Source organism: Alligator mississippiensis, chromosome 11 (genome assembly GCF_030867095.1).
Source record: "Alligator mississippiensis isolate rAllMis1 chromosome 11, rAllMis1, whole genome shotgun sequence".
NCBI lineage: Eukaryota > Metazoa > Chordata > Crocodylia > Alligatoridae > Alligator > Alligator mississippiensis.
In genome coordinates, this window is record NC_081834.1 from 3,923,048 (window position 1) to 3,948,519 (window position 25,472).

Consider the following 25,472-nt stretch of genomic DNA (forward strand, 5'->3'; position numbering starts at 1 on the left):
ATTAAATAATAATAGTAATAATGATACTTGCAATGGCAGTAATAATAAATAGTAGGCCTGTGCGAAGCGCCTAGTATTCGCTTCGGATTTGGATTCAGCCAATTCGGAGGACAGGGATTCGATTCGGTGATTCGGATCACTGTCCCGAATCGATTTGGCTGAACCCAATTCAGAGATTCGGATGCTGCCAAATCTCCGAATCAGTCGGGTCCATCCCCCCCAGCCCGGCAATGGCTGCCCGGCCCGCCCCAGCTCCCGGCACTTCGAAAAAATAAAGCCCTGGCTCAGCAGATGCTGCCAGGTGGTGGGGAGGGGGCGATCCCCACTGCCCCCCCACTGCCCCATACTGCATGGGAGGGATCTGCAGGAGCCCCCAGACCCCCCCTCATTCCCCCAGCCCCCCCACGGGTTCCCCGCCCGGGCCAGCTCCGTCCCTTTAAGAACAAAAAACCCTGAAAAACCCCCGCACTCACTGCTTCTGCCGGCGGGGGGTGATCCCCGCTGCCCGCGGGGGGCTCTGCATGAGCCCCCCAATGCCCCAAGGCTGCTGCAGGAGCAGTGAGTCCTGGGACTTTCCTCGTTTTTGTTTTTGTTTTTTTAAAAGGGTTGGAGCTGGCCTGTGGGGGGGCTGGGGGAGAGGAGAGATGGGAATCAAGGGGCTCGTGACAGAGCCCCCCATGCAGTGCGGGGCAGTGGGGGACAGCAGGGACCCTGCCTGGCAGCACCCGATGAGCACTGGGGCTTTTCTTTAAAGGGCCGGGAGCTGGGGCGGGCGGGGCAGCCATGGGGGGGGCTGGGGGCTGGCAGGGGTCCCCCAGCCCCCTCTTCCCGCCCCTAGTACTTACCTGCTCAGAGTCCAGCTCCAGCTCCCTGCTGCAGCCACCGGGGACTGCCCAAACCTTCAAAGCTCTCCGCATCTTTTCCGAAGATTCGGAGTGCTTTGAATCAATTTGGACCTTTAAATTGGACCCCTGATTCGATTCAGATTTGGAGATTCGGCCACCGAATCGGACCGAATCTCCTCCAAATCGAATCACCGCCCGAAGCTTCGCACAGCCCTAATAAACAGTAGTAATACCAATAGTAATAATGCTATTACTTCTAATAATAATAAACCTTTATTCATACAGGAAATCCAACAGTTACAGATGGAAGCAGAATGGGGAAGGAGATTTAGGGGTCGGACTCGATGATCTATTGAGGTCCCTTCTGACCCTAGCATTTATGAATCTATGAATCTATGATGGTAGGAAAATCCCACCATACTCAACCAGCAGAGAAGATGGGAGCACCAGTTCAGAGACTGGGTTAACAAAATTGAGAGCAGAAAAAGACGCATGAGAATTACTGTTTCTTCAGAACATGCTACCAAACCTGTCGCGACATGGTCCCTCCTCGATGATATGTGCACTCTGCATCTGCACCACCGCCCTTGATCGAAGAAAGACTTGGAGAGAAACAAGGATTCAGGAGCATCCCGCAGGGCCACAACTAAACACGACAACGGCAAAGTCTATTCTGTCCCTGCTACAGCTCCTGGATGTTGGACAACCTCAACCCGATTTCCCCTCGAAGTGACATTGTCTCCCCCACCCCATCCGAGAGAGGACTCTGAAATATGCTCCAGTAGCACAGCTTGCACAGGCTGCTTTGAGGAGAAGGGAAAGATTACAATAGCGAGACATCAACCGTCCAGATGTCTTGCCAGGCACTGCGCGCGATGCGCTAATGGGGCACCCCAAGGATGGGCCTGATGAAGAATGCAGAAATGGGCATATGCTGTAGAGTACAACTTGAACGAACAGCAAAATTGCTTCCGTGAATTGCTCAAGCAAATTGAACTTCCACATGTATCTCCATTTCCTCTAGCGAGACAATTCTTGCGTTCTGGGCGCCAGCCATCGCTCTCTGCTGACCCACCAGCCAATTATGCTAACGACAAGCAAACCTGCGAGGTTTAACAACCAAGTGGATGAACTGACAACCACTGCATTTTCTCATAGATTGAAAATAACTTTGCTGCCCCATTCATTGTGGTTTATTTAAGTCTTTATGCTCATTAAATATACTGATAAATCTCGCTGTTATTGTAAGCGGATCTACTAAAAACCAAAAGGTTCACGTACTGTAGGTACGCTATTTTAAAAAATCCCTGCATGTTTTAAAATGCGGTAAAGCCTCCAGAGTGGTCTAGTTTTGTCTGGATGTTTTATTTTTCATTATTTACATTTCCAAAAAGAGAAATGAGAAAATATAAAACATTTTAAAACGCACCAGGATTTTGTTTCTGGGAACAGGAGAGCTGTGAAAGTTCAGACAGTGCCATGCAACCGAAAAAATTAAATTAAATAGTGCAAAAGAATGATTTGCCAGCAACAAAAAGACTCCTGTAGAATATTTACATTCTAAATATATACTGCTAAAGTATTTTGGTACTAAATAATTTAGTGCAGCGACTGCTCAGACTCAGTGGTAGAGCGTGCACATTATATTGTAAATCAAAATGTTAACATATTTCACTAAAGTAAGGAAGCAATCTTACAAAACATGGTCTCTCAGAGCTCGGTAACCAATGATGGAGCTAAAAATGTGGCAGAGAGGCACACGCTTTCAATGCCTTTTGGACTTCCCAGTGAATTATTTTTCAAAAAAGCAATTTAAGTAAATACCCTAGATGCAGTAGTATACAAATATTTTCTTCTGCTGTGCAGCAGCCAAGAGCCTGTACCCTCCATCATATCACCTTTTACAAAGGAGTCGAGAAAAATTAGAAGGCCTGTTAGAAAACGGGAGCGTTAATAAATCCTCCAGCGTAACTGTATCAGGCCCTGTTGCGTGAAGGACCGAGCGCCGGTGACTCTCACGGAAATCAAGAGCAGCTGCGTCTGAACAAGAACTAATAGGAAGAGGCCTATAATTAGTCAGTGAAGATAATCAGCGGGTCCAAAGGGTTTGATCATGTAAACAGGCTGGGGCGATTGGGGTGTTGCAGCCTCGGTCAGCCGGGATTTCATCCGTTATGTCCAGCACGCTTCCTTCAAAATGAAGCGCAAGCATTCACAGCGTCCTCCCGCCACCCCCATGACCATCGTTGTGTTTGACGCTCTTACTCTGCAGTTACTTAGCGTCCCTTAATTAAGAAAATACTGCATTGAAAGGTAGCAGAAAATAATTTTAATAGGAAGTTAAGCAACTATAAAATCCCTTTTCTTTTAAGAAAAAGGGAAAAAATTAGATTCAGCAAGTTCTCACTAGAAATATTGCTATAAAGTATTGATTTTTACCAGACTCAATTGACTGAAAAGTTGTTTGTATAGCAATATTGGCCAAGCCAATATGCTGGAACAATTTTGCTACACACAGTAATCAAGTGCATTTCTAAGTATAATTATACTGTCATAAAAATAAAGCCAAGATACCCCTTCTCCAAGCAATAAAACAGGGCAGGCTGTAAAAATCTAAAGAAATGAAATATATTTTCTAACTAAATGTTGTGTCTTTCAAAGAGAACAAAAACTCCCGCCCCTCTCTTTCCCCTTAGGCCAAGGTTAGCATGAAAAGTGATCAATACTTCAATCTCAATAAACTATTTCAATAATAGTTAATTCACGTGGAAACAGAGGCTGAAAATTTCTGCTCAGCGACCTGCAACACGCTATCTTGTTTGCTGAACGCTGATAATATATCATTGCCATAATGGATATGACTTGGTATGAAGTGTGAGAAAGAACGGGGGGGAAAAAGAGGAAAAGATACCCCAAATACATGCTCATTCTGCAGAACCAAATCAATACCATATATGATCTCTTCTGGAAAAAAAAAACAAAACCTTCCAGCACAGACAGCTGGTAGAGTGAGTCAAACCTTTGCAATTAATTTTATTTGACAAACACTTATTGATTTACTGGAATTAAAGCTACGTGAGTTGCTATCTGTTACTGTACTGCAATCCAAACACCTGTAAGTATTCCACAGTGCCATTTCTTACTGGCTTGTATAATATCCACGCCTCTTTGGCAAAGAACAGGCTCCCTTCTCCACTCTCCGACAGAGAAGCAAATGGTACAATACAGGAAAATGGAAAGAGTTTTCCCCGCTTGATTTGCTGCACCTCGCAGGAGCATGTCACCCACAGATGCACCTGAGCGGCATTCATGTTTATTGCTCCCATATTTTTAAAACTTTGACATTCGTTCTCAACTTCGAAACCGGACAACGTGGCGGGTCAATGTTCGTGCGGACGCTGACCGAAGGTGCAAGGTTCGCTCTGCAGGCTCGCGGTTGAAAGCAGAGATTGGTCGTTGCCCTTGGATGACGGGGCAAGAGGGCAGGACAGTCTGATCAGAGGCAAACCTAGGGCAAGCCCATGGGTATTTGGCAACAGCTGGGCTCGGGAGAACAGCTTGACTGAGCTTGGTGCTCGGTTAGCATCAGGCTTCGTGAAAAAATCAATCCTCAGCACTTCCTTTCCAGCCACTCTCCTCCTTTCCCCAGTATCTTCCTTCTCACCTCCTTTCTAACCTGGGCTGGCCTCCCCCGCCAGGGCTCTTCCACCACCATCACCTTCCCCCTACATCCTCCTAAAGTAGCATCATTGCTTTAAACAGAATTGGTAACGCTTCGCCAGATCCCATCACCTGGAGAGTGAAGGCGCTAACCTCGGCACACCGAAGGCAGGCGCTGAACGTGGACACGTGGTACCTGCGTGACGCATGTGCCCTCTGCGCCCAGGTAAGGCCAAGGGAGCAGGGGAGAAAGAGCACTGGGGGGGATTAGGGTGAGTGCCAGGCCCTGAGGAGCCATCGTGCAATCATGCAACAATCCTGCCCCCCTGTAGGGTCCAATGGTGCTGAGCCTCCCATCGGACCCGAGGGGTGCACGCGTGCACTTAGCTAATAGCTCCTACTGCCGACAGCAGCTTGCTCGCTCCTCATTTGAGCTTATACTTCCAAGAGGATGATTTAAAATGAGAGAACAAAGACTCCGTGGCTTTAATAAGCGAGACCTCCGTTGCACAGGATTTCCTCTTTTCAAAGGGCTGCGGTACTTTCCACAATCATCTGAACACGAGGTTCAGCCGTGGCAAGGTCTGGCCCGGCCCCCAAAGAACCCACCCCCCAACCCCTTTGCCCACCATCCAAGGGCACTCTTCTCTCTAGGGTGCTGGGACTGAGCTCTATCCGAGAAAGAAGAGAATAACTTTTTCCCAGCACACAGCAGTTAGTATAGACGGAGCAGCAAAGCACAAGAATCCAGTTTTCCTTTGCTCTCCCAGTAAAAAAAAAAGAAAAAGCACATCACACAGCATGCACAACACACACATGAAGTCCACCAAAAGTACACCCGGTAGACGAGTAAAACACGCACGCAGGCTTCTAGGCCACTTCCCCTCTACCAGGCTGGCCTCAATTTTGGAAACCTGCTAAGATTCATATGAAAATTTGGATTTTCCCTTTAAGGGTTGCAAAGCTCATTTTTATTAAAACTCCTCTGAGGAGACAGAAAGCAGCAGTTTAGCATTGTTGGCAGCCAATTAGAAACTAAAATAAATGTGTTGTGGTTTTTAAAACATTTTTTAAAAATGTTAATATCAAAGTTAAGATGTCTAAGGTATAAACAAAATCATAATGGGATGCCGGGTTACTGTATATGGTAAATAGCTCTCTGGAGGAAACCTTTATTACTCCCTCAGGGCTTTCTTACAAAGTATGGATTTTTTAATTCCTAGTGGAATATTTTTCATACACCACTGAAGACTATTAAGTACCAGATATTACATTATGTAGTTTAAACTTTGCACTACACATGAGAAAGACTTTCCTGTCAAGAAAACTATTTCTCTGCTACTATAATCTTTACAATATTAAAATTAATACTGGCTTCGGGGTATGAGCATCGCTACCAAAATTTGGGGGAGTTTAATCATTTAGCATATTCATCATCAGTCTGCGTGGAGAGGTGCTTGCGGGGGAGGAAAGCGAATGCAACACAAACCGGGCATTTGCTCGTTTTGCAGCGCTGTAGGAAAGCAGAGCGGCGGGGTCATCGCCCTCCAGCTGGTGTCATCACAAGCACCGGACTAGCCAAGGGCGTGGTAAGGAAGGAAGAACAACGCTATTAAAAACGGTGAAGGAAAAATCGTTGTGCCTCCGGGCCATTAAAGTGGCACTTGCAGGCCATTAACTTGTCACCCTGGAGAGAGTCAACTCTAAATATTAAGAGGATAATAAAAATGTACCACTCCTCACCGCAACTGGTAGAAGCGATGACTCTGCAAGATCTGGAAGGCAAATGTGAGCAGAGAATCCCCCCAATCCAAGACGTTGCACATTTATTTTCTAGGCCTGTGCTCTGCAGCCACGAGGGCCCCTCCACCCGCGTGACTGGCCCCCCGGGAAACGGGATTCGCACCATTTCGTTTGCAAAAAAGTTGAAGTGAAATCAACACTCACTTGTAGACCGTGCCTCCATTGCCATGGCCAAGGATGTCTAGATACCGTATGTCTTGTTCATTCATCTCCACGAGAAAGAAAGAAAAACAAAAGAGATGTCATGCTGTGGATTGAAATGTCAAGGAAAAGCAACTCCAGGCCATAAACAACAAGCAGTCTGGGTCATTTCAAGTTCAGCTGCAAGAACGAGAAGATCAATACAACATTTGCTGTCCAATTTATAAAAGACGATACCAAGGGACAAAGTGATGGAAAGTTTAATGACAATTTGTTTGCCTGGGTCATTTCATTAAAGTTTGATAAAAGGTGTCAAAATGGAATGATATAACATAGCTCAAGAGGGTCAGGTCAGAGATACTGATAGGAAAAGGGTCTCCAGCCTCGCATGTAACCAAAGCCAAAGCTGGGACGGGAGGAAGCAATCCACCCAACCGCTGCCATCTGAAACGGGCCCAGAAAAGTTGATTTGGGCCCGTTTATTTTGGAATCGGCCTAACGGATGCTAATTGCACGACACGCGTCTGTCAGGAGAATTGCTTCCCAGCACTTCATTTATATACAAATGCTGAATGAAGGCCCCGCTTCTGCAAGACACAGAAATCATTTTAATTGATGTCCAATAAAAATAATGATCTTTCAGTAGGGTAATAAATGGCCTGCCTGAGAAGCGTCGTGTTCTCCTGGGCAAGTTTCTCGAGAGGGTGGTAGGTCACTTCAGCCAGCGGAGTCGCGGGGTCACAGCTCCCCCGACACAGGCAGGCTTCGAACGTCCCAAACATGGACATTTCCATTCGGGGGTTTATAAAAATCTACCGCACCTCTGCTTGTGGGCTTATTGGTTTAAATTTGAAACCCTGAACTGTGTTTATCCGGTACCATCTGCCTGCCGCACTGACTTCCTGAAAGGAAGCAAACCGCTCTTCAGAATCACTACATCTTTTTTTTTTGGACAAAAGTCTACCTATCTTTTCCAAAAAAACCCACAAAAAGCCTCAACTCGTTCAATTATGATAAATTTGGGTCAACAAAAATATTTTGCAACTTAAAAGAAAGCTGCTCTTTTACCTTTATCATTGAAGTAAATAGCTGAGCTTGGATGGTTTCAGATTGTAATGATACTTTGACTGGTGTCTACCACCAGATCTTAAAAGGACCCGTTTCTATGGACTATTCATAATCGTTAGACGCCTGGTTACAGATTCTCATGAGCTGGGCCAGGGATTCGATTTACGCGTCCTACCAATTTTATTTACTACGAGCACGGGTCTACACGGCAGTCCGAGGTGTGACTACAGCTCATGGGGATGCACCAGATCAGCATGAACTAACTCATCTCAGGACAAACCCAGCTTCTGGGGCAGGTTTCGAAAGTCAGCAGAGACTTACGCTCTTAAAACACGTTACGACTTGAAAATCCATCCTCAACCCGCACCAGCCCAGATACTAACAGCTCTGCCAGATGAAGCTGTAAATGCAAGCTGCAATAAACCCCTACGAAAGAGTCCATTTTCAGCAAGCTTCAGCAGCAGAAAATAGAGTTTTTAATTGATTAAAAAGAATCTGTTTTCAGGCCACTACAGTGAAGCTTTAAATATTTTGTTCTGCTCTTCAACCAACTGAACAAAAAAACAGCACTCATTTATCAGGGGAAATATTTTTCTTCTATACCTTTCCAAGGCATAAGCTTGTGACTTCTGAGATAATTAGAAGTACACTGGAGCAGGAGGTAAGTCTGGACAAGAAATCTGCAAGGTGTATTAAGATTCCTACCCACAGGCCAATTCAATAGCAAAACCAAGGCTTACAGTTTTTGCTGAAAACTGATTTTTGTTAATGAAAACCATTCTGATTATTATACTTGACCCAAACATGCAAAACTAAATGCATGGAAAAAAAAATCTGCTCAGAATTTCCCCCTCTAGGAGCACTGGATGTGCACTTCTCTGGGGGGAAATGATGCATGGGCAGGGCTTCACGGACGTGTGGGGTTCGTACTCGGCCTCTGCTCCGGAGTGATTTTCTCCCGCAATATGCGGCTCCACAACTGGCAATGCATGCACGGGCACTTTGCTCCAAATCCAATAACTCAAATGCTCAGATCTTGCAAACGTAGAATAACCCCCCTTTCTAGGCTCTCTCAAATGTGAGAGAAACATTGCAATTCTTGGTGGGCACTGATACCTTGGTATCGGTGGGTGCATCTTTAGGGAGTGTTGTTTTATGCCCCTTATTGCAAAGGAGCAGCAAAGGTTCGAGTTCTCCTTTTCCCCCCTCCGTTGGGCTAACTCGTGATCGGGTGAATGAGCCGTCCCGACATAAACCACGGGCACTTACTGCCACTCACTGTGACGTTGCACTGCTTCCCGTGATTGCCAACCCTGCCCTGCTCCTCGTGGGTGGCACACAAAAGAGCCGCACAGAGCTGATCGTGAAACACAGAGATTGGGATGGAGCAAATACATGCCAGAAAAAAAAAACCTTACAGAGATAAAGCTTGATTTATTGACTCAAATAAAAATGCCAAAAAGTAGCTAGTGATTTATTTATTTTACTGGGAGAACTGAATCCTCCATCATAAAATGATAACACAAAAACAACAACTCTATGGCATGGACAGGAATATTAAACATCCCAAACCAACCTTGATTACTTGATCGGATGCCAATATTAACAAATTAGTGAAAAAGTGAAGCAGACTTCAATTACGACTCAGCAAACAAAACACCCTTTCTTTATACGTGCTGTCTCTGAAAGGAATTGGGGTCTCTCTCTTGTAAATCATTAAGAGCAAAATGCTCAATTAATCCTTATTTTATATGTAAAGCTCTGACGGAAGCCAAGTCCTCTCGCTATACCTATGCTTTGCGAATCGAAGCAATAATGGTTTCAGAAAGCAGTCACACTCTATGAGCAGACAATTGAAGAGATTTAGTAAATCCTACTTTATAGACCAGAGACTAATCGGAAAACACAAGCCAGTCAAATGTTTCTTATGAACTGTTGACACTATATCAATGCTGAATCAATTGGTGGCATTTACTCTGAGTGACAGAAAAGAAATAAATATTTATATCACATAACCTATATCAATGAACCTAGGCAGAAAGCTATTTCTAACCTGTCAATATTTGATTATCTTGAAGAATCATGTCCCCTTCTTTTAATGATTAATATGAATTCCTTATTAAACCAAAGTGGAGACTATTGGAAGGGAATATCATTATTAATGTTTGAAAGCATAAACCGCAAAAAGCTCTATTAAACTACGGCTAAATATGACTTAAAGCCTCTTCCCAAAAAGGAGAGAAAGTCAAAGTTACAACTAAATATTTGTCTCTAGATTAGGCAGCTGTGACCAGGTCTTGTAGAAATAAGGTAGATAACAGAGGAGCATTTTTTCTTCTGGTGATCTGCAATGTATTTTCTTGTCAGAGCATGGTGAATTAAGGGTAATAAGTCAAATATTAATTCTAAGCTTCCATCCTTTGATGAGTTTAAGCTCAGTCTTAAATATCATTAACAGATTTGGGGGCTTCCTTTTTTTAATGTAGTAGGATTTAAAAAAAAACAAACAAGCCATCCGACCCAAAGCTTTCTGTAATTTTAAGTGTATAGAATGCCTTTATTGTTCTTGCTTTGAACAAGTAAAAATAGTAAATTCAGGTTATGCAGGCATTCACAAAGATATGGCCTTATTCGTACCCAGCTCTCTCTTTTTTTTTTTTTTTTTTAAGGAACACAAAAGGACTTTTCTCGTACTATGGATTCGCATTTACAAAATTTCATTAAGAAGTTCAAAAGAAAGTTTTTTTGGACCTCGCATCATTTAAAGTTGGCCCGACAGCTGGATGCAAGAATGCCATCATTTTTTAAACGTTTCTAAGGAAGGAACAGACCGCCATGGCAAGAATCAATGTCTGCTTTTGTGACAGGCATGCTGACAAGCTTAAAAATGCATTTCCAAGCTGTATTCAAAGGATTCGGGGACAAATAAAGCCAGGCTGCAGTGCTGATGCTGCTAGGCTCACATTCTCATCTATTAGCCCACAATGTTACAGGTGATACCGAAGGACAAGCATGAAGACCAGCCTTTATCTTCTTGACATGCTCAACTACAACTACTTGATTCATGAAATGCCAATGAGGTTTGGAGAGGTCACTGTGTGAAGGCACTGAATACGCATCTGAGATAATTAAGATTTCAGCCTTCGAAACATGGAGGGGAAGTGAACAGCAGTTAAGAAAATCAATAAGAGTCTTTTATTTGCGGTGACACAGATGTCTCAGTCAATAGAGCCTAATAGGCAAGCTTGATCGCAATGGACAGGTGCCTGCCTCCAAGGCTATCAAAGGGCTTTCACTATGACAAACATTAAAACTTATTTATGTTGCTACTGAAGAATCTCGTATTCTTTTAAGTAGTTTAATTTAGTAGTGTATATTTAAAGCCATTATACTACTTCGGATCCGTCCATCTATTTGAATCAAAACGGGTGAGAAATGACTGCTCTGAAGTGTCCATTTGTCCATCAATTGCTCATTTAAACCATTCAGCTCTGCGTACCAGGACCTGAGCTGCGGAAGGAGAGGAGAGCAGGAGATGAGGAAGCCGTGTGCAACTTTCATGTTTTATTATGTGCCATATAATGCGGCTCCAAACAATAAGAGGGAGTTTTCTCTCTCCCCCACTTGCACAAACCTCTTAAATATTTATGTGCTTCCTGTCCTAAAAATACGAAGGTCACTCTAATGGAGCTGCTGATTTAGTTATTCAAAATTGATTAACTCCTTTCCCTGAAATTGTGGCAACAGCGCAACATGTGCGAGAGGTGCTTCAATCTATTTGGAGCTAAATCTGATTAGCACATTTTGAGGAATGGGAAGCAAATTGCTATGCCAATCAAAGTAAATCAGGACACATAACTCATTCATATCGTGACGGTTTTCATGGTCTCTCCCACTCCTGTGTTAAAAGAACACATTACAACTGAATGAGCAGTAAGCATCTCTCTACCTATTTGTAGCATGCCAATCACTGTGGTATTCAGGCAGTAACAAGACATGTACCCAAGGCTCAATTCAATGGACCTACCTGGCCATTGGCTAATATTTTCTTCAGTTCTGCCGAGGACTTCTTCAGGCTGAAAAAGACAATTATTTTCAGTGATTACACAGTGTCTCTTTATTAAATTGAGTAAAATGTATATCCAACAACAAAGCCTCACACTGATGGCTACGCCTTGCAAGTGATTCACTTGTGAATTACAAAAGGCACCGGCTACTTCTCCGACTGAATATACAATTAGTACGGGAAAAACAAAAATTCGACATTATCGAGACTAATTTAACCTGATGCATGCACCTCTAAAGTTAGCTTCCACAACCACAACTGTAGCTCGTGTCATCCAAACACAATGGCACAACACCAAATTAGGAAGCGGAGTTGCTATACTTTGGGTGTGTCTACACGTTCAATTAATGCGCTTTAGGTTAATGAGCATTAAATCCAGTACCTCCTGTCTACACATGTGCTTTAATGTGCATTAGGTTATTTTAACGTGCATTAAAGCATCACAAAAAACTGAGCACTTTCGCTAATGCGTATTAAAATAGGCCAAAGTGCCTTTTTCTAGTACTTCACAACGGAGGTACTAAATTTAATGCACGTTAACAAAAGTGCGTTAATGAACGTGTAGGCGTGCCATCCATTTTTGAGGTACTAGAAAAATGTGCATTAGCTTATTTTAATGCACATTAGGTAACGAGCACATTGGGCATTTTTACACATGCTCTGCAACACGGCACTGGGTGCTTTAATTAGCAAACCACGCTAATTAAAAGTAACTGTGCATCACGGGTATAAGCATCTGCACACATCCCCACACTGAAAAAATGGCAGCGGGACACGTTGAACTTAAGCTCATCAAATGTGTTTTATTTCAAAGCACCTCATCGCCATTTTTTCACCGTGGAGATGCACAGTGACGCTGATTTAGGAGATGCAAAAGGCTGCCGGAGCACGGCAATTTCTGTGCTCCAGCAGACTCAATTAATCGCACTTGTATACAGGAGCCCTTTTTTGTGATGCTTTCATGTGCATTAAAATAGGCTAAAATGTTTATTAAATCACACGTGTAGACATGCCCTTTATGGATAAGGTACTGAATTTCCTGAATGCAATTACAATAGCTTCAATGAGGGTGAAACTGAAATGACAGGTAACTCAGCCCATCATATGGACTGGGGACTGTGACACTTTTAAGTCATGCTTATTTTAAGCCTAACTTCAACCAAGGGGAAGCGATGAGAGAGTCTGTTTTGAAAGGAAGATATTATTTGAAGGTGTTTGGATGCCACACTTCATAGCCAGTCCCGTTGTTTTGGACAGATCAAGGACCCTAACCAAATCTCTTAACTGTTGGGGGTTTGGGTTTGGACCAAACCTAGATTCCTCAAAGAAAAGTGCAGTCCAAACCAAGAAGTACACTAATGCAAAGACCACTGCTTGGTTACTAATGGCACATTTCTGTCCTTGCTGCAAATGTGTATTTTCAGAGCCTTCAGATACCGGCTCTGCCACGTCACTCTCTATTTTGTAAATATTTTGACACGTAACATATTTCACCGTCACATACGCCCAAAATTTCTCCAAATTAATGCATCAAAACGCAGCGACAGAAGTGCTTCACAATCTGTATACTCTTCCAGCAGAATTATCTAAGATCCAATGCTGTCAGTGACATTACATTTCCAGTGGGATACTTATAACTAATTGCCGCGGCTGTATTTTGTAACCAAGGACCATCTCAGAGAAGTGATCTACGTACTGCCCTCATCAGTTCCACGCTGACTTCTTCCCTGAAAATATTACGGCTGCCCCTCTCCCCCTATTTTCCTGACAACGTTGACCTCCTCCTCGCCCACGCTCACACATCAATCTGCCTTGGTACTGGAACTACTAGAAAACACCTCTTCTCATAGAGGTGTTCTGCTGTTTTTGGTGAACTTTAAGAAATGCCAAACAGAATAATATATCCTTAAAAGGCATGTGTCTTGATCATAGATCATTACTAACAGGTACAGTGAAAACACAGATTCCGTATCTGGTGGCTTTGTTCTTTAATAGGCCTCTTGTTCCCAGACTACTTTAAAGAAAAATTAAGTTTACCACGGAAACATAAGTTGATCTTGTCATCTCTCACGACTAACAATTTGTGAACATGAAACAAAGAGAGACTTTCAATTACTTCAAAAACACAACTCATAGTGCAGAAGGTTTTGGATAAGAAATGGCAATTAACTACTAAATAAGATGACAGAATCTTCTAGAAGGCTTATTTTCAGTGCACTTTGAGAAAAAGCTCAGAGCACAGGAAGTTCGGAATGACAGAGACAGGAAATCGGCTCCGTTAGCTTAGCACCTTGCCGAACACAGGCTCTCTCGGAGTCTATCCCAACCTGTAAATACTTCCTTCGAAGGGACACCGGAAGTGTCTGTGCAGTGGTGACACTCGGCCAACATTTCGGAGTTACCCGAGTCCAACTCGCTCCAAAATAGACTTGCCCAGAGCGCTCACCATCTCTTTGGTCACTGCTTTTAGGGCCCATTGACTGGAGCGCCTTTGGAGAGTTTGATGCTCACATACTGAGCATGGTCTTCAATGCTTTAACGTGCTGCAGCTCTCCTGAGTGACTTCACAAGAATCGAGTAGAGGGAGGCTCGGAGTAGGTCCACTTTTGTTTCTCCTTATGGAGCTTGCCAAAAATGGGTTATCTTGAGCAACGCTAGCAGCCTAAAGGACTTCAACGTTGGCAGATACCAACAGAACAAACCACTTGCCCTCGACTGTAAACCGATCGGTACTTAACCCAACTGTATCTTTGATCATGATTCCCTTTATCAACCGGGTTTAAAAGGTTCTCAGAGGACAACTGCTGCCAGGTCGAGTGGAAAAGGTAGCATTTAATTGAATACACTTCTTTTAAAATAACGAGCCTTTGAATTATGTTAGCTTCTCGACTAATGTGTATAACATTTCCTGATCCCATGCCTTACATATGATATAGTGCAGTACAAGCTACCTTCCCGGTATTAAAGATAGTTCTCTTATCCTCAGAGAAATGTGATGTGTGCAATTTTGAAAGCAAGATAAGGAAGTCAGACTCTTAAACCCCACTGAAATTCAGAGGTAGCTGAATCCTGATGCCTTGTGGGCTTTTCCAAAATCCCAGGTCAGGCTGAGCTATGGTCTACATTTTTCTGTGCAATCCCTGACATCGATATCCAATGAAGGACCAAACAAGCTAGCTGGCAAAATCTCTATTGTTGAGTCAACTGAAATAAATGAACTTCCACAGCACCCTCATACAACACCGCAACGCCGTATCGAGAATAAAGACATCTAAAGAGATATCTATGAACAGAAAATAGGTTTAGTGAAGTCCAGCCATATCAGAGTAACAAGTTCTATAGGGCAAATTTTGTTCCCACTTTATCCCTTTATTCCCAGGGGCCCTGTTTACAAAGTTCTTCGACATTTCAAGTTGGCTGCTGTTAATTATTATGCACAAACCACATTTTGGGCTCCATTTTATTTTAACCAAAAATCAAAAAATTGCAGACGCTTCTGCTCTTGACTCTTACCTATTGCTTGGAAGGGAATCCGAGACTGCTGAACTGCTATTATTAGCAGACCCTGCTCTTGTATTTACCTGCAGGCAGGGAAAGAATCTTTATCAGTCGTTTATGTTCAGAGGACACCATTCTAATTAACCTGTAATTTGCCATGAATTTCTCATTTCACTATGAAGGTTAATTAGCTTGTTGCTAGGCATGCCCATGGTTGAGTTCTTGTCTGTATGTAGGTTAGCAGATTGTATAACTGATGGACTGCAACATACTAGTCTCCTTGCATTTTATAAGCTTAAATAATATAAGGGAAGGCAGAAACTCCATGTCTGTGCCTCTTTATCCTCATTTAAGACATAAACAATCATTTATATCAAAATCATCCCATAGTTTTCTGCAACTCAGAACTAAGAATATATGACTACAGGAGCAGGGTAGAGAGTAGATATGAATCAATCACATATGATTTATGTGAATCATATAGTCTTTCAGGATATGCGATTGATTCATATCTACTACACACATACGCACACTTATTGCTTATATACGTACATATACACACACACGTGCGCGCACACGCAACACAGCCTCATTGTGATATATTCATCAGTTTGAATGAATGAAGACTTTCCCTTCAAAAAAGAAGCAAAAAACCCCCTGCTTTTTGCAAATGAGTCCTAATAACAGAGTAAATAGCTAAGAAGCTTCTTAGCAAAAGGCGAGAAAGGAATGCATTTTGGTTTTTAATAAAAAGATATTACAGGCAACACCAAGCAGATGGATCTTTCTCCCGCCATCATAAAAAAATCTGCTTGTCAGAGCTCGAGAAAGTGCAGTTTTATTTGACATTTCAATAAGTGGAACACAGCATTACAAATCCATCTAACTTTACTGAAACAATTATTGAAATTCATACCTTCAGGCCATGTATGTTCCGTTTCCCAGGAGGCTTGCAGGCTGAAACAGTAATTGACTAAATTGTAGAACACATCAGGGCCATTTACAAATTTGTTCAAAATGAATCTTTTAAAAAGAAATGAGGGTGACACCAAAATTAGCAGAGAGAAATGATTGAAAAGTGCCCCCTAAGACCCAGAGTGGGAATTATGAACCAGGATTTGTAACTTGCAGGAGTGAGCATTTATAAAGGCTAAGAGCTTTCTGATACCATCTAATATAAATTCTAATTTCTGCTTAAAAGACATCAAGTTCAAGATAACTGTGAGCTAGAATGATTAGATTACGCTCCCTAATTCAAATGCTTTCAATATCTTTGGTCGTCTTTGATTTTTACACATTGTATTTTCCCTGGCAGTAAACTAATTTTTGGTTAAGAGAGGTATGTTCCCAAACAGGGCGCTGCATGTTTTAATATGCAAAAAAACAACCTCGGGAAGAAACTTGAGGATCAAACAGCTGAAGAAAGGCTACTTGAAACGGAGAATAAAAAGGAGTTGCATTTTCTTTGCAAGCAAATGCAGACGTCAGGTTAAAATCCTAGATGTAACGATGAAGTACGGTTGGGGAAGAATATTTTCTTAAAGCCTTTCAAACTATATATTGCCGTGTTTTCTCCATTCAGTGGATGTGCCTTTGTCAAATGTTAAAGCTACAAAGGCTTCTAGCTACATGTTACGGACAGTTCCCATTTTAAAACTACAGTGCCCTACAAATTGTATGTTAAAGGGCCTGTCAATTTTGATTGATTGTCTGGGGAAGGATGAATTTGATTTTTCTCTCTCAGATGCACATGTATTTCACTCTGGTTTCTGACAGCAGGAAACAGAGCTATTTATTAGTCAAAAGGACACAGATGATAGTTATTAAACACATCAGTTAGACCAGGCCGTCTGCATTTAAACTACATTAGATATCACCATGTTATTCTTAAAGAAGATAAATACTATGACACTGAGGATAGGGAAAAAATTTAAAACTTTCAACTACTTAAAAAAAAAAAAAGAATCAGCATTTTCTAATTTACTTTTCTTTGGAAATGAAAATTAACGTTTTGAATAAACAGTAAAAAGACATGCTCAGTAACGTCCGCCCGGGTGCTTTGATAACAAAATCCACATGGTATTTAATAAATGATTTATTTGCCATGAATTGGAAAAATAGGTTGCATCTATTTAAAACATCTCTCTCCTGAGCTATTACCTTAAGCAAAAATCAGGCAATTATTAGGAAAAGTTGAAGCGTTCTTCAGAGAAACTCTTTATCCTAGTTTTTCACAGAGACGTGGTCAGCCCTGGAAACACAAAACCTATCTAATGGGAAAGGGGTTTAAAAATGTAGTTTTCCAAGCTCCGTTTTTAGGGGAGTTTTTTAAAGTTGCCCATTGCTAAAAGAAATTTTTCTGCTGGGTTAAAGAATTCTGGCATTTCTTGTTATTCGGACGGCTATTTTTAACAGGCGAAACAGGCTACGTATAGAAGTTGCCGCCTCAAAGAACCGATGGATGTGAAACCAGTACTGCACGTCTAAGGCAACAAAGAACGGCACGTGGACGTTCAACGCCGGGAGGCTTCCTGGAGTCTCCCATGGCTCTGTGCTCAGAGAAGAGCAAGTGGGAGACTACAAGCGGTGGTCTGGGAAGCATTGGGAACGTGTAGGGGGTGCACGCGGGTACACACGCACCCCTTGGAAGTGCCGGCCCTGAATCTGGAAGTGCACTTCAGGTTTCGCCGCCAGCGCAACGATCGGCCGCTGGGGGACACCCCCCGGTCGGTGACCTGGTGCCCCCCAGACTCGGGAGGCACCAGTCGCCTATGATGGGAAGTTAGCAAGGACTTGTACAGAGTGGAGGGGAGCGTGGAGCAAATACTGTAGGCAGTAACAAAGGAAGGCATGAAATTGCAAAGGATTTTGAAAGAAGGGGGAAGCTCCAGTGACACGAAGAAGGGTTCACGGGAACCGCACCAGCACAGGTCCCGGCGGGAAAGGCCAAGTGAAGAAAGCCTCTGCCTGTCCCCTGAAGAGCTCAATCCTGCATGCAACTGGCCACCCCCCAACCAGGACACCTTCAAAGCCTGTTGATTTCCAAGGGCGAAGAAATGAAGGTGCTCATGACTCCCAAGAGGTGACCAGCACCTTCCTGGATCCACCCGAGACATTTAGTTTTCTTTCTTGCAAGCGGGAATCCCAAGATATGCAATGTGGACTTCGACGCCTTCTTCGTTCACCTCCAAGCAACGACAGACATCCAGGGTGCTCAGCTCTCCCAGAGTATCCTGGGTTTTGGCAGGGAAATGTGGTTTGATACGGAAAGAGACCTGAATTCAGGAAGAAGGCAGACTCCTGCATCTCAACCTGACCTACAGAGACAGAGAGAGGGACGCTTGCCCCTCTTTTGAGCTGCGCTCTCTCCAGAGCTCGTGGCAGCAGGAAGGAATCGGTCGAGTGATGCACAGGCTCTTTTCCGGAGCTGGAGTCTACCAGAATACCTTTGCTACGCTAGCCCCTGCGAGGCTGAGATGTAAGCAGCTAAGCCTTTCTCCTGAATCCCAGTCTCTTTCCGTAGCAGCTCTCTACCAGCACAGCCAGCCTCCTTTCGAGACCTTATTAGCATGTGTTAGAGGCCTGTTGGTTAATTGCCCAATTCAAACTTCAGAGAGTTATAAGTAATGAAAGTCTAGAATGTTTAATTGGGAAGCTCATACTATGATTATTTGTATAGTATCAGTTAACTGGGAAGACTTTAATTTTTAATTATTTCAATTAATTTATTGCTGGGAGATTTACTTGGAGAATTTAAACCTTATCTGTTTCATCAATTAAGAACCACAGATTCAGAGACTGGATACTGAGAACATTTGAATGAATTAGAGGGGTTATGTAACACGCTAATCCTATTAACCATTTCCTAAGTGCAGAGATGTGCGTATCCAAAACACCCAACTAGTTGCCTATAAGACTAAATGCAATATGCCCTTTCTCCTGTTAAAAGTACCCCAGCCCTGAGTATTTGATAAGCCCTTACCTACTCAGGAGAGCATCTAAGCATGTTCTCAAGTGTCTGTTTGACCTGTATATAAAATGCCATCGTTGTCAACTGTTAAAAGCTCAGATAAATTTTCTTTTTGTAATGGGCACATTTCCAGTTTCAAAACAGTCATAATGCGATTGGATTCATTTGATTAACAACTTCAGAAGAAGAAGGAACGTAAGAAATCCGTGTTTATAAGCAGCCAGAATTCAAGTGATTCATCTGTTTGGTTATGCAGACATACAACAACCACATCACCACTGAGGTTTTTTTAAGCATACATAAATATGTACAATGCAAACCGAATCTACTTAGGCTAATTTACTTTAGAAAATTAGCTGTTTTATACACAGTGACTGTAGTTTTCAATACAGTCCCTACGATAATGAATTCTCGCATCCAAATTAAGAGGTAACATCCTGTTATGTGCATTTAAACCTTCTGAAAACATAACTGTTGATGAAAGAGTTTACTGATATAATCATTGTTGATTAGAATTTGTTAAGCATTACCTCTTGGATATATCTGCAGCGGCTCTATTAACTGTCCATTTACTTGCTGCTCCATTACAGTGGTATAATACTGCAAAGAGATTACAGAACAAGATTACTCAAGTAATGTATGAATAGTGGGAACAGTGTTTATGGGTAGTTTAATTTGCTGCCCTTTTTAAAATTGCTATTCATAGATTCATATTATATATATTATATAATTATGTTATACTATTATACATATATGTATATATTATCCATATAATTATGTTATATACTATTATACATATCAGGCTTTAAAATATTTTCCTACCATTTGTTCTGCTCACAGAACAAAACTATGACCGTGAAAAACCAAAGTTGATGAAAACCAGCATTGTCTTGAGTCATGGAAGGGATTGAGCACTGCCCGTTGACTGTGTTAAATTCAGCATCTCTCTGGCAATGAAGAGCGCTCAGAGCACATTACATAACACGTTCCTTCACCAATCGTTACACACGGTAAGCAAAATTTTGATGATGGGCCAGATTTTTGGGTAGTACAGCTTCACCGGCTGTGATGCTCAGGATGACAATGTTCTACGGTAAATGCTTAGGGCTCCTATACACATGCGTGGAGCCTGCTCCAGCGAGCTGGAAACCCAGTGCGTCGGAGCACGAGTCTGCCGGAGCACAGACTGATGCACCCTGGGAGCCTTCAGTGTCACGTGTATCAGCATCGCTGTGCGTCTCCACGCTAAAAAATGGCGTTGGGGCGCTTTGAAATCAGACGTGTTCAATGAGCTTTAGTTCAAAGTGCCCCGCAGCCATTCCTTCAGTGCAGGGGATGCACGGCGATGCCGATACACAAGACGCGCGGGCGCTTTTAATTAGTGCAGCTTGCTAGTTAAAGCGCCCGGCGCCGCATCCCACAGCACGTGTGAAAAGGTCCTTAGTGCCAATGTTTCCTATGTTGCTACAACTTACCCTAAATATGACAGTCCGTAAAGCAACATGGCATCAAACCCGGGTGCTCCAAACACACCAACAACTACCCGTGAAACAAACGTTTCCTGATTTATGCAAAATGGAAGTCAACACGAGGGTTGGCTTATTCATTAGCTAAGTGTTACACAAAAAGTGTCTTTCTTTTTCTTATGGAATGGCAACCAATGAACTAGACCAGGAGGAGCCACATAAATGGAGTAAGTAAGCCATAGGACACGTCACTAAGACCAGTCTTGTGCATGCTACGTGCTTTCTCTGCATAAAACGTCACACGTGCAGGCATCCAAAGACACAAGTGGGGAAGCTCCAAGGTCCCCAGCTCCTGTTTTGGCACAGATTTAGGATTGATTGCAGACTTGATGTTCACAGGGGGCTTTGCTTGGGCGCAGAAGTCCACAGGTGCAGGTCGGCTTGAAGAACGAAGGGCCTATTTCCTCTACGAGGCTAAGATTCGAACTTGCTAAGAGGCCACGGGATTGTGCAAGAGGGCAGTTTTCGCTTTTTCCAAGTTTCTCTTACGTAGAGCAGCAAAAACGAAAAGCAGTCCTTCAGTGGCGAGCAAGGAGGAGAGAAAACTGGGAGTACCGAGTCCCACCGAGTCCCGTCTCTCAATGAATGCGGGATCTTAAGACCAGGTTTGTTATTAAAATTCGGTCACAAGATTTCTGAGCGGGTAGCCTGTCCAGGTTTAACATACACTCGTGATCTTTCATAATCCCAGTATGCATGCTCTCACTGGGCTGATACAGAGCAGAGTTTTTAAAACACAAAAACATGCTAGTCTGAAAGGGTCAAAAGATTTTTTCCAGGAGCAAGAGAGCTACCTTTGTTGGCATCCTGTGTAGCTCTTGAGCAGGTTGGGCCCTTCTCTTCATGACTGACTCCCCTCCCCAAATAAAGGAGAGGGTGTTTACGAGCTATAGGACTATAAAAGGATCCCTACCCACCCAGCTAGAGCATCAACATGGCACAGAAATATACTTCTAGTGATATTCCCGGACCCAAAGACACATGCACAGTGCATAAACCCACAGCACCTACGTAGGCTCCAGAATAATACACTAAAGCAAACATCCTTCAAGAGACTATGTTTCTTAAAAGAAAAAAAAACAGTAGTAGTAATGTGGCCCTCTCCATTACTCACACAGTGATGACAAGTAAATGAAATATCAATCATGTAAGCTGTCAACCTTTTGGGACAGCAATAACTGTTAACAAGTAGTCTGGAAAAATTGTCCGAAAATGACTTGTCCTCCACATATGAGCATTTGAGGTTTCCATGGAAAATTAAGATGCCAGTGGCTATTTGGAACATTGTTCAGGTATTCTTTTTAATGGAAAATTTGCCAGTTATTGATCCAGAGCATGTACCCCTTGCTTTCAGAAGGCTGCGAGCAACTTTCCAATCAGTGGCTGTCAAAAAAATTACTGCCTTTTTATACTGATACAAGACAACAGCAATAGTGGAGCTCTACTGCTACTTAATGTCTTTCTTTAATTAACTGCTACGTACAATAGGAAGATCTTTTTAATTATCATCTTACAGTATTTTCATAAGCAGGACACAACACTTCTTTGTGCACTACAAAGCAAATTAATTATACGGCTGCTTGAAAATCATGCTTACGGTCAGAGTCAGAAACAACCTCAAGGATATTTCCTAGTGTAAAACCTTACCAGAGCAGAACAGGCTAGATCTCAGTTCATTATTTCTTTTTATTTAGGCAGGGGGAAAAAAAATGATTCACTTTTGTTGGGCAAAACCTTTACGATGCTGATGACAAACTGCAGCACAACGGCGTTCTCAGACAGATTTTTTACATCCGCTTGATCCCGCAAATACGCGGTACCAGGCCTAGTAATGCTTAATCGCCCCAAGAAGGGGTTTCATCGGGAATACCTGTTCCCAGCTGAACAGCGCTGTTCTCTGCAGGCTGTTTCCAGAGCATACGACTTACAGGAAATCTCACACCTCCAGTATTTTAGGATAGCTATATCATACGCACATCCTCAGCTGGAAATGATGGCCGGCACCTCCTAACCAACAGCGTTTCTGGTTCTTTGCTTGCACCAAGAAGGCAAACGGCACTGAACAAAGTTATCGCTCGCTCCACAGGGAGGGCAGAGAGATGTCCGCTGAGCTATAACAACCTCACTTCCGAGAGCAGTGGGTAAGTAATTTTATTTTCTCCAATATTTTCCTCAGATTATGGAAGATTCATTCCAAGTCCCGGAGACTATAAAGCTCCCCAAAGGCTCCTATAAGAGTTCAAACAACAGCGAGAGGCTGTTAGAAAGGGAAAACCAGCACGTGCATGTGCATCACTGAAGCAGCCAACAGAGGAGAGTATTGAGTGCAGCATAGTGGCTGGATGGAGCAAGGTGCCGTCCCATAACTCCTACGACGTCTGGGGAAGGAAGAGAGCTGCACGTTCACAACGGCTAACAAAATGAAACCTCTGTGGGAAGCCTGCACCTTGAGACTGTAAAGTCGCAATTGTAAAGCTGTGCTGGAAAAAACAGAAGCATCCTTTCCTACTGGCAATAAAGACAGGATCGCAGAAAGATTAGCGACGATCAAGTAAAGCTAAAAAAAGCCCCAGTGGGAAAGCGTCATCTTGATCCAATTGTATGAGGGCGGAAGGAAAAAAAAAACTGGACAAGCCAATGTTTGTCCAAATCTGTTCGTCACCGAGGCATAGCTGCCTTCCCGGCGAGGCTCGGTACGTCTTGGTGGCCCGGGAGGGAGGCTTGCGTCCTTAATAGAGCAGTGGCAGCCAATTTTTCCCCTCTCAAAGTGCTCCAGTCCTCGCTCAGCCTCATCTGCCATGACTTTGATGCAAATTTTCCAGAGATGATGTGCAGCCTACAAGCAGTCCAACCTTCAAAGGGAAAAGTAACCACCAAAGCTACCAGTCTCTTACTCCGCCGAGCCCCCTGGATCAGCAGTGAGGCCTTAAGGGCCTGAATGGGAGCTCCTCCACCCCTACGCCGCCACCTCACACCGCTGGACGTAGAGCCTGTGTGACATCGCAGGCCCTTGGAAGAGATCGGCAGTCACTCAACATCGCTCTGAAGTCTCATTCACGCCCAGCCTTGGAGCTGGAAGCACCGGGCTGCGCTCCAGGGATCCATAACGGTCCATTTTGGATGAGGATAACCAAGCTCAACTGCTCCTCACCCATCCATCGGATCCCTCCTGTGCCTCAGTTCCAGGGGCTTTTTAAGACCTCCAGCTGGTCCTCGTCTCCAATCCAGGCCCGTCTCCGCTGCACAGCTGGGGCTTGTCGTCTCTGCAGAGGCAATGTTGGGCTTGCAGGTGCCAGCCAGCTGCCTGGCATTATGTTTGGTGCGGGTTTCTGGCTTGGCCCCCAAACTGGAGACCTAACCATGCCTGCAAGTGCCTCCACCACTCACTCCCAGCCAGGCCGGCCCCTCCGGCATGGCCAGATGCAGGGAACAGCGCTGGTCTGGCCAGCGTAGCTTCCAGAGGAAACCACCATCCAGGAGGATCTCAGATACACTGGAAGTAAGGGAGTGGGTGCAAGCAGGTCCCTCTTCCTTCTCTCTCCGATTGCTCTGTCATCCCATTTAAAAGTCTTTGGAGCATTTAATGTCTAGTATCCAATTAAATGGTCTGGTCTCCACCGGACTAAAAAAAACAAGTGAGAGGAAGTTTTGCAGAATTTAACTTTGTTGCTCCAAACAATGGCCAGTGGGTGAATCGGCATCTGAAACTCAAAGCCCCTTCACTTCTCTGGTATAAATCACTGACATAATAAAGTCTTACTATGCAACTGGAGAGCGTAGTTATATAGTATCATAGTACTTAGGGTCGGAAGGGACCTAAACAGATCATCAGGTCCGACCTCCGAAGTGCAAAAAACAGTTTGCAAGTAGTACAAAAGTTTAGTAGTACTCAAAGTTTAGCAGTACAAAACCCAGTTGGGAAGAACGCAATGCCAAGGTATTCAGCTACCAAAGAATGTCATCTGCAGGGCTGGCAGGAAAAGAAGTCCGGTGGGGGGAAACAAAAAAGCTGTGGGAACTGGGTTTATTAACCTGAAGAAGAGAAGACCGAGGGGGATTGCATAGCAGCCTTCACCTCCCTGCTGGGGGTTGCAAAGAGGATGGAGCTGGGCCGGTCTCAGTGGGGGTAGATGACAGAAGGAGCAATGGGCTCAAGTGGCAGCAAGGGAAACAGAGATTAGATGTTAGGAAAAACTCTCTCATAAGCAGGGTAGTGAAGCACTGGAACAGGTTATCCAGAGAGGTGGTGGACTCTCCATCCTTGGAAGTTTTTAAGACCTGGCTAGACAAAGCCTTGGCTGGGCTGATGTAGTTGGGGCTGGTCCTGCCTGGAGCAGGGGTTGGACTAGATGCGACCTCCTGAGCTCCCTTCAATCCTCATTTTCTATGATTCTAAGTCAGTTTTATGAAAAATGTTGCAGTTTCAATCTTGTGCTTCGGCGCTGATGTGAAAGCAAACTGAGATGTTCTGAAATTGTGTAGTGTCCCAGAATAACCCAGCAGTTACAGAGAGGACGGACCTAGGTTTGTGTCCCTGCTCTGCCTGACTTGTGACAGGGACCTGAACCAAGTCCTATGCATCCCAGGTGACTCAACAGCTCCTGATGGAGCTGCTTCACTTGTAACGAACCAGCCAGAATCCACGAGGCCACCACGAACGATCCCGGGACGTGACCGCTGCAGTCCACCATATTCCAGAGAACTATGAGCTCTTCTGGGCTCTTCCCCGCTCTCTTCCCAGCTTCCAAGAAATTCCATCCTGGGCTTGACAAATGGTTTATAAAGTTCAATAAAGTCTGGTCCGTTTCTGCAGAAAGTTTCCATCTTGACAAATCTGTATTTTCCAAAAAAACCCCATCAAACCAAACCCTTTAAGTTGAAAGATTCCCGTCCTA

The 25,472-nt window shown here is 43.7% G+C and overlaps 1 protein-coding gene across 3 annotated transcripts in view; it reads right to left on the reverse strand.

The window, feature by feature from the left end:
- The window catches only part of MAP2K5 (mitogen-activated protein kinase kinase 5), a 182,996-nt gene that overhangs the window by 138,447 nt on the left and 19,077 nt on the right, over positions 1-25,472 (reverse strand). For all 3 annotated transcript variants that reach the window (XM_014606136.3, XM_019477698.2, XM_006265731.4), the window contains exons 4-8: positions 19,582-19,651; positions 15,998-16,038; positions 15,097-15,164; positions 11,545-11,593; positions 6,453-6,517 (exon numbers count right to left, since the gene is read on the reverse strand). In XM_014606136.3, coding sequence (XP_014461622.1) covers positions 6,453-6,517; positions 11,545-11,593; positions 15,097-15,164; positions 15,998-16,038; positions 19,582-19,651 — 293 coding nt within the window. The remainder of the gene's footprint in view (positions 1-6,452; positions 6,518-11,544; positions 11,594-15,096; positions 15,165-15,997; positions 16,039-19,581; positions 19,652-25,472) is intronic.